At 38.1% G+C, this 14,649-nt stretch overlaps 1 protein-coding gene across 4 annotated transcripts in view; it reads right to left on the bottom strand.

Moving 5' to 3' along the window:
- The window catches only part of VCL (vinculin), a 113,281-nt gene that overhangs the window by 37,882 nt on the left and 60,750 nt on the right, over positions 1-14,649 (bottom strand). For all 4 annotated transcript variants that reach the window (XM_010852347.1, XM_010852349.1, XM_010852348.1 and 1 more), the window contains exons 3-6: positions 6,146-6,296; positions 5,857-5,965; positions 3,569-3,691; positions 1,995-2,155 (exon numbers count right to left, since the gene is read on the bottom strand). In XM_010852347.1, coding sequence (XP_010850649.1) covers positions 1,995-2,155; positions 3,569-3,691; positions 5,857-5,965; positions 6,146-6,296 — 544 coding nt within the window. The remainder of the gene's footprint in view (positions 1-1,994; positions 2,156-3,568; positions 3,692-5,856; positions 5,966-6,145; positions 6,297-14,649) is intronic.

The raw sequence follows: 14,649 nt of genomic DNA, 5'->3' as shown, positions 1-14,649 counted from the left end.
AGGTACACCCGACTTTTTCCTTTTGATTCTGCAGGCTTGGATTACTGTGAAGGACAGGTGCCTCACTGAGACTCTCTAACCTACTTATTTTCATTATGGCTTAAAACCTCAATGATGCATCTCCAAAAGCCAAGTTCCAGAGCCTGCAAAGGAAACTGGCACGAGAGGCAAATACAGAGATGGCATCAGCTGGAAGTTTCCTTTGCTAAGAGCAGGATCCACAGATAACTTAGGGGTCACCCACATGGGGAAATCTGCCTCTCAAAAGAAGTCAGTGGGAATGACCAGGTCAAAGCAGTTCCCAGGAGCCTGCTCAAAGAGAGGAATTGTTCAGTTGCTCAGTCGTGTCCGACTCTTTGATGGGCCATGGATTATGGCCCATCAGGCTCCTCTGTCCATGAGATTTCCCAGGCAAGAATATTGGAGTGGACTGCCATTTCTTCAGGAGATCCTCCATCTCCAGGAGATCTTCCCAACCCAGGGACTGAACCCACATCTCCTGCACTGGCAGGGGGATCCTTTACCACTGAGCCATCAGGGAAGTCTCCAAAGAGAGGAAAGCACCCACCAAATACAGAAAGCCTTACATCCTATATTAATGTCTTTCCTCTTGCTTCCCCCCAAAAAAACAGCTTCTTTTGAGCTAAACAGTCTGCCCAGCACAGCCCCGAGTCCCATATTAAGTCACATTCTGACGCATAATCGAGCACAGTGTTACACACCGGCACACGGGATAAGGCATGGCACACAGCACAAGAAAACCTCACAGACATGCTTTTTCTCTTTTTAAGCAAGAAAGAACTAAAGGGCAAGAGAAAGCTTACCTTCTAAACGTGAGAAAAAGAATAAAACAAACAAGAGAACAAAAAAAAGATGCATAAAGAAGTCATAACAGGGAAGTGAAAGTTGTCAAACATGCAAAAGCAAAATTAAGTAAAATATCAAAGACTTTATATGATTTTACTATATGGATTTAAAATATAGTCTCAGGACTTGTTCAATAATTTCATGCCTCTGAAAACAAATCCATGGTTAAGATAATCTAACTAATTTCTCCTACACATTTAGTTTAACTTCCTGGGCAATAAAAGAGACAGAATTGGTAATTCTAGGCCCAGCTTTGACCTTAACTTTTAGGTGTCCTAGAGGACAAACAGAGCCCTACTGGACACCCAGGGGAAATCATACAAAATCCCTTCTGCAGTCTGCTACCAGCCTGCTGGGTGGCCCTGGAGATACCATTTGGGCCCACACGGTAGGGGAAGCTGGGTCCTAGAGACAGTGGGTTCCCCCCACTGCCTGATCTTGGGCTCCTATAAGAGAAGTGTCTCTGTTTCCAATCACTAAACAGGGAGAAGCAGGCCAGAGCAGCACCTCAAACCCCTGCTGCTGGGGTCTAGGAGGAATCCACCAGCCCTTGTAGAGTCCGACAGGAAATTATAGACCAAGGGGAAAGGGACCCCTCAAACTAACAGACAATGTGAAAACTAATATTTCAGTGAAGCTTTTTTAGGGAGAATGGAATGATAAAGGGACACACCTAGAAATGCCTACATTTTCCTTTGTAGATTTCTCTGGGTCAAAAGCTGATTAAGAAAAGTTTCCCATAAAATTCAGCCGTAGGCATATTCTGTATCTTGCTTAGTAACCTAGCAATAACCACCCACATGAAAGGCAGGGCTCCTACCCAGGGGAGTATACACCACAGCAGAACTCCTCCACCAACTCAATAAATGAGACTCCAGTTTGAAAGAAAAGCTACACATCTCAGCTTTTAACCAACATTCACCCCACATACCTATTTATTTGCTCTACCTGAAAACAAAGGAAAAGTGCAGAACCAGCAAGTAATTCATGAAATAAAGAAGAAATCACTTTCATAATATCTAAGTAGTCTTATGCTGCACGAAATTACAAGATAAAATGTGAGACAATCACACCCCCAAGAGGGGAGAATTGGGGGTGTTGCTTATTTCTTCCCCAATAACACTTACCTTGCTGGCCCAGGCATCTTCGTCCCAGGAAGTGAGTTGTAATACACGAATAATCTCATTAATTTCAGCGCTCATCTTTTCTACAGTAAAATTGCGATTTTTCAAAGCTTCTTCAATTCCTTGGTTTTTGGAATTTTTAGTTGTTACAAAAATCTTCATAGCTGTAAAAATAAACAAAAGATCAGAAACTAAGTTTGGAATGTAATCTTGCTGTATTACAATAGTCACACAAGATGCTTCACACTTTGAACATGTTTTGGGCTTCTAAGGTCTTAAAAAGAATATGAAAATAAACACTACAAGTCTGCTATTAAAATTCCAATATCAGCAAACTTCACTGTAAAGAAAACTGAAGTTACAAAACATCACCACATCATAATCAGGGAACTAATTTAACATGCATGTACTGAAGATCCAGAGTCAAAATATCCACTATTTCTAAATCAGTTGCCATCCCAGGCCTAACACTGGTCCCATCTAACACAAACCTAATGGGACAAGATAAAAACTGTCAGTTAAACTGTAACCAAAGTATGCTGCTGCCTCAATCCTAGTGGAAGATCCTAGTGTTGAGTTATCTTCCATAATTTCTCTTAACATATAGGAATGACTATCTAACCCCTACAAGTAAAGAAGAAAATAATAACGAAACATTGGAAAAGAAAATATCTTCTCATAAACTAATAAAATTATAAAAACAAAGATTAATCAACATTTTATTGAGTTACCCAAATTAGAAAGAAATATTTTTCCCAAAAGCCTTCCTGCCACATAGAACAGTTGGCCTCAAAAAACATATTTTTGAGAAGACTATAAGACTCTATTTACAATTTTTTATTTTCAAGTTTATATAAGGGCTTTCTGAACTCTTATACTCACATCTCCTATTTTAATCACTACCTGAAAAATGACAAAGCAGGAAGGCAGTAGCTGGGGAATTACAGTGACATGCCTTAAAAGATTCTGAAAATAAAGAAACCCTCTTAGAGTTAAACCAACTAACATATAACCTGACTAAGAAAATTTACATAAACCACGAGATATGTGATACATACTAGAGATATCTGATACATACGAGACTCTTAATAAGCACAATTCTCTTTTGCTAGTTGAGAGAGCAGCCATCATGTTTGCATTTCTGGGCTCTGCCCAATGGGTAGGTGATCCTAGTTGGTATAGACCATCAGCTCTTCAACATAGAGAAGAGCTAGGAAAGGATTATGGACTCACTTCTCTACTATATAGTGTTCTAGATCTATTCCAGCTCCTAATTTTTTTTCCCAAGTACAAATAAAGGGGTCAAGATCCATACATCCAAAACTAGAGTTCCTAGAGAAGAAAAGGAGCCTGATAGAACTTCAAGAGAACAGTAGTAGGCAATAGGAGAGCAGTTTCACACAAAGAGCACGAGGAGAGCATTAAAGAAAATGAATCCTGGCTCTTAGCTAACCAGCTGCATTTTTACCCAGGCTGAAGGACATGCAACTAAACAGAAAAGAAAATGAACACCAGAGTTTAGAACATATAAACACTTTTTTTTTTCTTCTGTAAGATAAAGTACAGACAGAAAATACCTGAAATGAGAACTGGCAGCAACTCTTTCACAGTGTTCATTGAGTTCACCAACATCACTCGATGCTCCTGATGAGTCAGTTCCTGCTGCCTCTCGTCAATCATTTTGGCCATCTTAGTCATTCCTGGGGCACAGGAAATAAATTGTACAGGGTGAGTAGTGAAATAATTCAGAGTCAGGCTTTCTGAACCTATATCCACTATGAATTACTATGAAAGTCCAAACTGCCCACTTATTTAAACATACATACTATCACTGAACTCTCTCATTTATGACATTGAGTTTTGCAGAACAGTTCTAACTTAAGACAAATGTATTCTTCTCATTAAAATTAATTTAATAAATATAAATCCTAAATGTGACATACTTTTCACACATTTGACATACATTCACAAATATGTTTAAACTGTTGAAATTAATAAATATATATTTGAAAAAAAACAATTCGCAAGTGGTGAGCGGGGGAATACCTTGCCTGGCTTCCATATCAGTTTTCATGCCATGTACCTGGCCACTGAGCCTATATGTATAAGAATCTCATGTGAGCCTACTACAGGCACGCCTCAAAGACACTGTAGATTCAGTTCCAAACCACTGCAACAAAGTGAATATCACAATAAAGTGAGACATAGGAATGTTTGGGTTTCCCAGGGAATATAAAAGTTATATCTCCACTATACTGTAGTCTATTAAGTGTGCAGTAACACTGTCTAAAAACACAAAGTACATACCCTAATTTAAAAATTATTGCTAAAAAATGCCAACTATCATCTAAGCTTTCAATGAATCATGATCTTTTCAACAGTAACATCAAAGATCAGTGATCACAGGTCACCATAACTAATAATAATGAAAAAATTTGAAATATTGTGAGAATTACCAAAATATGACACAGAGACATGAAGTAGAAAAATGGCACCAGTAACTTGCTTGAGATAGGGTTGCCATAAACCTTCAATTCGTAAGAATGCAGTATGTGTGAAACACAAGAAAGTGAAGCACAATAAAATGACGCGTGTCTGTACTGAGAATCTAGCAGCTGAAAAAAATGTTAAGAATTACAATAACATGTTTTGTTTTCATCTATAAATTTTTCTCTACTTTCCAATTTGCCCAAAATAAGGAGGGGGTCTCAATTTCATAATTAAAAACAAACAAAAATGCTATAAATGTAATTATGGTGATGACAGCATTTGAAACAATCTGGTATTTCAGAGTTAGCCTGCTAGAAACTTTTGTTTACTATGGTTATTATTCAAGGGTGCTATGTGAGTCTCTAATACTTTGATTTTCAAACTGCTCTTAGAATTTCTTAACTAGTTTCACAGATTCTCAAGGGGTACCCAAAGGGAGATGAAAAGGTGGGGATACCCCTGCTTGATCCACACAAGCTCCATTTTTGTCTTTCATATGTTGAGATTTTACATTAGATTTCATCTGAAGAAATAAGATTTCTTCATAGTTACGAACAAGTTTAAAGGGTACTTCTCTAAAGGCATTTCTCAGTGATCTTCAATGATAGCTCAGAGAAATTCTTAATTGCCATTAAATGTACAGAATGACTGCACTGGAACCTCCAGAAAATGCTATTAATTAAATATCATTTTATGTCAGAAAAAAGAATTTTATAAAATGATATGTGATCCTTAAAACTAACAAATTAAACATCTAATATGTCTTATCATTAGTCTCATTTATACTTCAAGGAGCCTCAAGTTCATGTTATATGTCTATAACACCAAAAGCTGGTATCTGTTCATGTATTTTGAATATTTAATTCTCAGATGACTACACAATCAGAGATTTAGCTACAGAAGCTCTTCTCTCCTTCTAGGTCTGATTATATTATGCAGTCTTGAGCAAGGGCATGAATCCATAATAGCAGGCGGGCTAATTAGCAAGCTAAGAGGTCACAGAGAGCTCAGGCCAGCTGGCAGACAGTGAAGGAATGCTGTACAATGTGGAATGAAGAGGTCAGGATTCAGGGTGGCCTTAAGCATTGCAGTAATAGAAAAGTATTTCCTACATTCTCCAGCAACATTTGCAATGTCTAGTTCAGTTCATTAGACAGAGCCAGGATTTGCAGAAAGCAGATTCAGCTTTCAGAGACAATGATTTCTCTTCAGTAGAAGCACAGAGTCAGCTCCATTAAGAGAGCAGAGATAACTAAAAACCCAAAGCATCATTACCTACCTTCCACAAAAAAAGCAGGGAGGAGTGCCCCTTTCCTCTTGATCAACCAAGAACAATTCATAGAACATTTTATTATAAAAGTAGCATGTGACTAACCTGGTCCAAGATTCTTCGTGTAAGTGACCAAATCTTCCATAGTTTCTACCACCTCTGCCACTGTAAGATATTCCAAAATTCCTTTGCAAACTCTAATAATTTTACGAACCTGAAAATATATTTCAGAGTATTCAATCAATTGTGTTAACGATAAGTAGAAAACACAGTGATTCAGATGTGTAGCTAGTCAACGTTTTCTCATCCTAAACAATCCTCAATCCTCCATTATTATCTTTACGACTGGGCTTTTTGTCAGGAAGAGGTCTGCTTGGGCCTCGGGGTGCCTTACCTCAGCCTCGTCGAAGGTGAGGAGCAGGTCTGATGTGCCAGAGAGGATGCCCCTTGATCCATCAATTAGATAATCTCGAGCAGGCACTGAGTAAGGGTCTGACTGCAGCATCTGGGCTGCTTGGACAAGCTTGGTGCAAGCATTCTCCACCCTGTGGGGAGGGACACGGAGTTAACTCACTGGCAGAACCAAGCAGGAGAATATCACATGCAAATTCAATGGATGTCAATGGAGATAAATTCACATTTTTTTTCCTATATGGAAAATAGACAAGAGTTTCCAGCTTTTAAAATTGGCAATTAAGGGCAGCACATTCATTCACTCACTGCATTAAGCCTTTGTTCTTCATTATTTCCTGACTACAAAACATAACAAAAAGAAATTCTGGACCTTTTACTTTAGGGGGCTGTATCTCTGTAACTCCTTCGTTTCCTTACTATTCACCCTATACACGCTGCCCTTAAAAAACACTGACAACAGTTTCAGATTCGACATCTGGAAACAAAATACCAAAACACTGCGCTAAATGAAAAAAATAATAATCAGACGAACCAAAGGAATAGGAGGCAACGCAAAGAAAAACCATGAGGTAATGTACAAATTTTTCATTCATCTAGTCAAATGGATTTGTTTGACAAACTAGACTGTTTGAAAACAGCCTTATAAAACAGTGGTGTTAATTAAAATGTCACTGGCGTTCAGTTCAGTTCAGTTGCTCAGTCATGTCTGACTCTTTGCAACCCCATGAATCGCAGCACGCCAGGCCTCCCTGTCCATCACCAACTCCCGGAGTTCACTCAGATTCATGTCCATCGAGTCAGTGATGCCATCCAACCATCTCATCCTCTGTCGTCCCCTTCTCCTCCTGCCCACAATCCCTCCCAGCATCAGAGTCTTTTCCAATGAGTCAACTCTTTGCATGAGGTGGCCAAAGTACTGGAGTTTCAGCTTCAGCATCATTCCCTCCAAAGAAATCCCAGGGCTGATCTCCTTCAGAATGGACTGGTTGGATCTCCTTGCAGTCCAAGGGACTCTCAAGAGTCTTCTCCAACACCACAGTTCAAAAGCATCAATTCTTCAGCACTCAGGTTTCTTCACAGTCCAACTCTCACATCCATACATGACCACTGGAAAAACCATAGCCTTGACTAGATGGACCTTTGTTGGCAAAGTAATGTCTCTGCTTTTGAATATGCTATCTAGGTTGGTCATAACCGTCACTGGCATTAATAACCAGTAGTTAATAGTTTAATATAATTTAGTTTAATAGCATGGATGACCTGATCAGTGAAGTCAGGTGTCTTTTGGAGGTGGGAGATCATTTTAAAAGGGAATCCAAAATGCATAAAGCAAATATTCACCTTGATCCTCTTGTACTACTAATATGTATTCATTTACTGAACTATTCTTCTACATAGAGGTGAAAAGGACCTACCAGATCACTTCCTCTAATTTCATACTCAATAAACGCATTATGTTATCACAGAGTAACTTATAAACACATGCAATAAATTACTTTAAAATATTAAGCCAAAATTACACATTTTTATTTGAAAACACACAAAAAAAAAGTCCCACACAAATAAAAGCCCACTCCACAGGCAGTTGTGAGGATCAAATGAAATAATATAAAAGTCCACAAGTACAAGGCAGTCTTGCACTGTTAATAAATAGAATTAAAACAACATATCAATTTCAACCACGTAAAAAGCATTGGGCTATGGACACTGTAAGTATGTATATAAAGATGCAAAAAACACTAACTCTCAAGAAGCATACTCTGGTAAGTCACAAACATCAGAGCCATAAGGCAGCACATTATAAATATCAGCAAAGAGCAAGACCTCACTGACATGGCTTTTGATCAACAATGTTAGATGACTGGTTATATTTAGTTAAATTTTTTAAATTAAAATTAACATTTAATTTTAAATTATATATATATATACCTATACATATGAAAAAAACATACACATATATAAAACCCTAAGGCATACAGTGAAAATTTTTCTTCCCTCCACTATCTCCTAGGCATTCAAATGCCATCTCCTTGCAACCAATGTTACCCATTTCCTCTGTATTCTTCAATAAAAAAGATACTTTATGCACAAAGAAACAAAAACACAGACTTCCATTTTTTTTAATATAAATAGGATCATATTATGCATACTCTCTGCATTCTGATTTTTTCACTTAATTTAACTTGGAGATGTTCTAATAGAAGTATCCAAAGAACCTCCCTATTCTTTTAAACAGTTCCATAAGTCCATAATTTACTAGACTGCTGCAATGAACCACCTTGAATAAACATCTTTTCTGTTGTTCCTGCTGTGCAGCTTCCAAGGTATTAGTCTCCTGACCAGGGATTGAATTTGGGCTCAGAAAAAGAAATGCAAAAAAGCAAAATGGCTGTCTGAGGAGGCGTTACAAATAGCTGTGAAAAGAAGAGAAGTGAAAAGCAAAGGAGAAAAGGAAAGATATACCCATTTGAATGCAGAGTTCCAAAGAATAGCAAGGAGAGATAAGAAACCTTCCTCAGGGATCAATGCAAAGAAATAGACGAAAACAACAGAATGGGAAAGACTAGAGATCTCTTCAAGAAAATTAGTGATATCAAGGGAGCATTTCATACAAAGATGGGCTCAATAAAGGACAGAAATGTTATAGACCTAACAGAAGCAGAAGATTAAGAAGAGGTGGCACGAATACACAGAAGAACTGTACAAAAAAATATCTTCATGACCCAGATAATCACGATGGTATAATCCCTCACACTCACCTAGAGTCAGACATCCTGGAATGTGAAGTCAAGTGGGCCTTAGGAAGCATCACTACGAACAAAGCTAGTGGAGGTGATGGCATTCCAGTTGAGCTATTTCAAATCCTGAAAGATGATGCTGTGAAAGTGCTGCACTCAATATGCCAGCAAATTTGGAAAACAGCAGTGGCCACAGGACTGGAAACGGTCAGTTTTCATTCCAATCCCAAAGAAAGGCAATGCCAAAGACTGCTCAAACTACTGCAGAATTGCACTCATCTCACACGCTAGTAAAGTAATGCTTAAAATTCTCCAAGCCAGGCTTCAGCAATACGTGAACTGTGAACTTCCAGATGTTCAAGCTGGTTTTAGAAAAGGCAGAGGAACCAGATATCAAACTGTCAATATCTGCTGGATCATCAAAAAAGCAAGAGAGTTTCAGAAAAAAAATCTATTTCTGCTTTATTGATTATGCCAAAGCCTTTGACTGTGTGGATCACAATAAACTGGAAAATTCTGAAGGAGATGGGAATACCAGACTATCTAACCTGCCTCTTGAGAAACCTGTATGCAGGTCAGGAAGGAATAGTTAGAACTGGACATGGAACAACAGACTGGTTCCAAATAGGAAAAGGAGTACCGTCAAGGCTGTATATTGTCACCCTGCTTCTTTAACTTATATGCAGAGTACATCGTGAGAAATGCTGGGCTGGAGGAAGCACAAGTGGGAATCAAGATTGCCGGGAGAAGTATTAATAACCTCAGATATGCAGATGACTCCACCCTTATGGTGGAGAGTGAAGAACTAAAGAGCCTCTTGATGAAAGTGAAAGAGGACAGTGAAAAAGTTGGCTTAAAGCTCAACATTCAGAAAACTAAGATCATGGCATCCGGTCCCGTCACCACATGGCAAATAGATGGGGAACAGTTTCTGACTTTATTTTTCTGGGCTCCAAAATCACTGCAGATGGTCACTGCAGCCGTGAAATTAAGACGCTTACTCCTTGGAAGGAAAGTTATGACCAATCTAGATAGCATATTCAAAAGCAGAAACATTACTTTGCCAACAAAGGTCCATCCAGTCAAGGCTATGATTTTTCCAGTAGTCATGTATGGATGTTAAGAGTTGGACTATAAAGAAAGCTGAGTGCTGAAGAATTGATGCTTTTGAACTGTGGCATTAGAGAAGACTCTTGAGAGTCCCTTGGACTGCAAGGAGATCCAACCAGTCCATCCTAAAGGAGATCAGTCCTGGGTGTTCATTGAAAGGACTGATGTTGAAGCTGAAACTCCAATACTTTGGCCACCTGATGCGAAGAGCTGACTCATTTGAAAAGACCCTGATGCTGGGAAAGATTGAGGGCAGGGGGAAAAGGGGATGACAGAGGATGAGATGGTTGGATGGCATCACCGACTCAATGGACATGGGTTTGGGTGGACTCTGGGAGTTGGTGATAGACAGGGAGGCCTGGCGTGCTATGGTTTATGGGGTCACAAAGAGTTGGAGACAACTGAGCAACTGAACTGAACTGAACGAAAACCAAGTACTAACTCACTGGATCACTAGGGATTTCATCATTTTTAAATGTATATATCTGTAGGACAGTATCTAGAAATTGAACTGCTGAGTCATATGTGTGGACATTAATAGTTTTGACAAACATTGCTATATTGCCATCCACAGAAATTATCAATTTACATTTCCACCACAATGGATAAGAATACCTGCTTCCTCACAGTCTCAACAACTCAATGTATAATCAAACTTAGGTATCTTCACCAATATGACAGCCCAAAATTGATAAATCTCAATAGTTTGAGATGATACTTATATAACATACAATTAGTAATTTTAAAGGGTATAATTTTCTATGTGCTTGAAAAGAATAAGTTTGCTCTTAATTTTTAGGTGAATTATATATTCATTAACTTAAGCTTGTTAACTGTGCTGTTCAAATCTTCTATATGTTTGCTGATTTTTTTTGGTCTGTTTTATCTATCAATTACTGAGTGACAAAAAATCCGACCAGAACAACAGATTTGTCCATATCCCCTTGAAGCTGTTTTTGTTTTACTGAAGCTAACTTACTAGGTACATATAAATTTGCAATTATTATATCTTTCTTATAATTTGAACCTATAAATCATGAGGTGACACCTCTCTATATCTCCAGTAATGTTTTTTGCTGATATTAACATTGTAAACCAGCTTGCTTTGACTATTGTATTCGATTGGATATAACTTTAACTCTCTGTATCCTTATATTTTCAGATCAAAGGTGGCTCAGTGGTAAAAAAAATCCACCTGCCAATGCAGGAGACAGAGGAGACTTGGGTTTGATTCCCAGGTCAGGAAGATTTTCCCTGGAGGAGGAAATGGCAACCCACTCCAGTATTCTTGCCTGGAAAATTCCATGGTCAGAGGAGCCTCGTGGGGTACAGTCCAAGGGTTGCAAGGAGTCAGACACAACTGAGCACATACACACACATCCTTATATTTTAGATGTGTCTTTATGAGTCTGCTAGTGACAAAATGTATTCATTTTGGTTTGTTTGAAAATGCCTAAAAAAAAAAAAGAAAGAAAAAGAAAATGCCTACTTTGTCTTCATTCTTCAAAGACTATTTCAGTAGTACAGAATTCTGATTGATTACTATTTTATCAACACATTGAAGGTATTATCTCACTATGATCTGAAAAAAGAACCAAAAAGAGATGTAATAGAAGTAGAGGTTGGAGTGACATGGGGCTATAAGTCAAGGAATTCGGACAGTGTCTAGTGGCTGGAAAAGGCAAGGAAATGAATCCTTTCCTTAAATCTCCAGAAGGAACCAACTCTGCTAGCCTATTTTGGACTTTAGACCTCCACAACTATAAAATAAAGCATTGCATTGTGTTTGTTGTGAGAGTAACAGGACACTGGCATCCAGTTGAAATTCACTAGGCGTACAGAAACACACGAAAATACTACCTATTATGAACAGAAAAAATAATCATTCAAAACCAACCCAGAAATGACAGATGACAGAATCAGTAGACAAGAAGGTTAAAATAGTTACTATGTGTTTCATATGCTCAAAAGCTAAAGGAAAGACTGAGTAGATAAATGAAAATTATATATTAAAAAAAATACTCAAATAGATCAACTAGAGATGTGTCTGAGATACAAAACCATGCTGGATAGATTACTACTAGATAAGATATAGCACGAAGATTTTTTTTTCTTTTTTCTTTTTTGCACAAAGATTATTGAAACTGAAGTCATAGCAATGAAAATTATTTAAAATAGAAGAAAACAAAACTTAAAAGAAAATGAGCAGAGCATCTATGAGTTGTGGCACAATTCCAAGCAGCCTATATGTGTGTGACTGAAGTCCCCGTAAGAGAGAAAAAGGGACAGGAAAAAAATTTGAAGAAAAAATAGCTACAAATTTTTCAAATTTAATGAAAAGAATAAAGCACAAGGTTCAAAAAGCTTCATAAACCTCAAACACAAAAAACATCAGAGGACTCACAACAAGCTACATGGTAAGAAATTGCTTAAAACCAATAATGAAGAGAAAATATTAAAAGCAGCCAGAGAAAAATGAGACACTTTATATTACAGAGAAACAAAGATAAGAATAACAACAGACTTCTCATTGGAAACAATACAAGCCAGAGAAGAGTGGAGCAAAGCACTGAAAGAACTTTGGGTGGATACAAAGAAAATATTTCAAAAATTAAGGCAAAATAAGGACTTTTCCAGCTATGCAAAAGTTAAAAGAATTCATCACCCAGCAGACATGAACTATAAACAAAGTTAAAGGAAGTCCTTCAGGAAGAAAATTATAACAGATAGAAGTTTGGATTTACAGAAATAAATGAAGAGCACAAAATGGCAACTATGTGCATAAATATAAAAGCACATTTTTTTCTTATTTTTAAATCTTTAAAAGATAATTGACTGGGTAAAGCAAGAACTTTCTAAGACACGAAGTTTAAAAAAAGTAAATCTGATTTGCTAGTTAGACAATGAGGACTGGTTTTGCCAATATTGTGGCAAATGTTTTCCACAAATTAGAGTTAAATTAACATGGAAACATTTGAGATGTGTACAAAATACATAATATGGCAGAAAACACATACTTTGCAACTAAACTTATGATTTTAAAATATTTAAATTAAAATAATTAAATATTTAATTAAATAAATATTTAAATTTATTTCTAATTTAAATTTGGAATATTCAAAGTATTCAAAGTATCTCAAAAATCCTTTAGGAATAGTCAGGCTTCCTCTATGGCTCAGCTGGTAAAGAATTCCGCCTGTAATGCAGGAGACCTGGGTTTGATCCCTGGGTTGGGAAGATCCCTCGGAGAAGGGAAAGTCTACCCACTCCAGTATTCTGGCCTGGAGAGTTCCATGGACTGTATAGTCCATGGGGTCGCAGAACTGGACACGACTGAGCGACTTTCACTTTAGGAATAGTCAGATGCTTACTAAAGACCACTAGTTGAAGAGCACTGGCCATCTGCTTCAAGGTTTCTTTGTTTGTTTTTTTAACAGCCATTCCTTCTAGCTGAAACGCCTCTTTCTCTCTCCTCTCTTTTGCTTGACTAACCCCTATGTATTCTCTTAGGTGCTGCTTTTTTTTTTTTGAGCTTTCAAACTTTTATTTTATATACAAAGAGCTAGTATTGTTTCTGCATATGGTACATGTGCTGGATGATCCATTACAGGGAGTTCATTTAGGCCAAGTTAAAGAAGCTCATGTCCTTCAAGTACTGGCTGCACATCTTCAGTTCATTATTTCCAGATCAGACCCCGCTGGTTTGAGTAGACCAGCAAGAGTGAGAACCCTGGCCAAATTTTCTCAAATGGCTCCAGTAGAGCTGCTGGTGACCCACATTGCTTTCTCGGTGGCAACAAAGCAAAAGGAATAAGAGAGCACACATGTGTGCTCTTCAAAATTTGAGGACACAGTTGACCCAGAAGGCAGTGTTGACAAATGACTAGATGCTGCTTTTAAACGACTCTTCTTTCAGAAAACCTAGGCAAATCTATATAATACTATATAATATGTGTCACTTATATAATATATAAGTGACACTATATAATATAAGTGTCTCTCTTATGTGTTCACGAGACAAACCCTCCTGGCTTTGTTTTTCCTATCTCCCACAAGAGTGTAAGTTCAGCAAGATCAAGGACCTTACTACTACTACTACTACTACTACTAAGTCGCTTCAGTTGTGTCCAACTCTGTGGGACCCCATAGACGGCAGCCCACCAGGCTCTCCCGTCCCTGGGATTCTCCAGGCAAGAATACTGGAGTGGGGTGCCATTGCCTTCTCCATGTCCTTTTTACAATAAAGAAACACAGGTTCAGAGAAGTTTGTTCACTTGCTGAGTTGTGGAGCCAGGAGTTTAATCCAAATCTCTCTGACTCCAAAGCCTATGGTCTCCATCCCTGTGGTGCAGTTGGAGCGGCAAGCTGGACTCACGTGAAAATGCACGCAAATGGGCAATGGAGACCAAGCTGAGGGGGCAGCCAAGGTGTGAGGTATGAGACCAAGGTTCTGAAAGATCTTGCCTGGCTAGAAGAACGGAAGAGGTGGTACAATGAAATTTCCTAGGGATAAATTTCCATTTAAGTAAAAATCTACTGTTAAGTCCTGAGCAGAAGATAGGGGTTCCATTTCCAAGGCAAACCATTCAATATCACAGTAATCCAAGTTTATGCCCCAACCAGTAACACTGAAGAA

The sequence above is a fragment of the Bison bison genome, unplaced genomic scaffold (genome assembly GCF_000754665.1).
Source record: "Bison bison bison isolate TAMUID 2011002044 unplaced genomic scaffold, Bison_UMD1.0 scf7180017864309, whole genome shotgun sequence".
In the NCBI taxonomy this organism is placed as follows: domain Eukaryota; kingdom Metazoa; phylum Chordata; class Mammalia; order Artiodactyla; family Bovidae; genus Bison; species Bison bison.
This window is presented reverse-complemented; position numbering and strand designations above follow the sequence as displayed.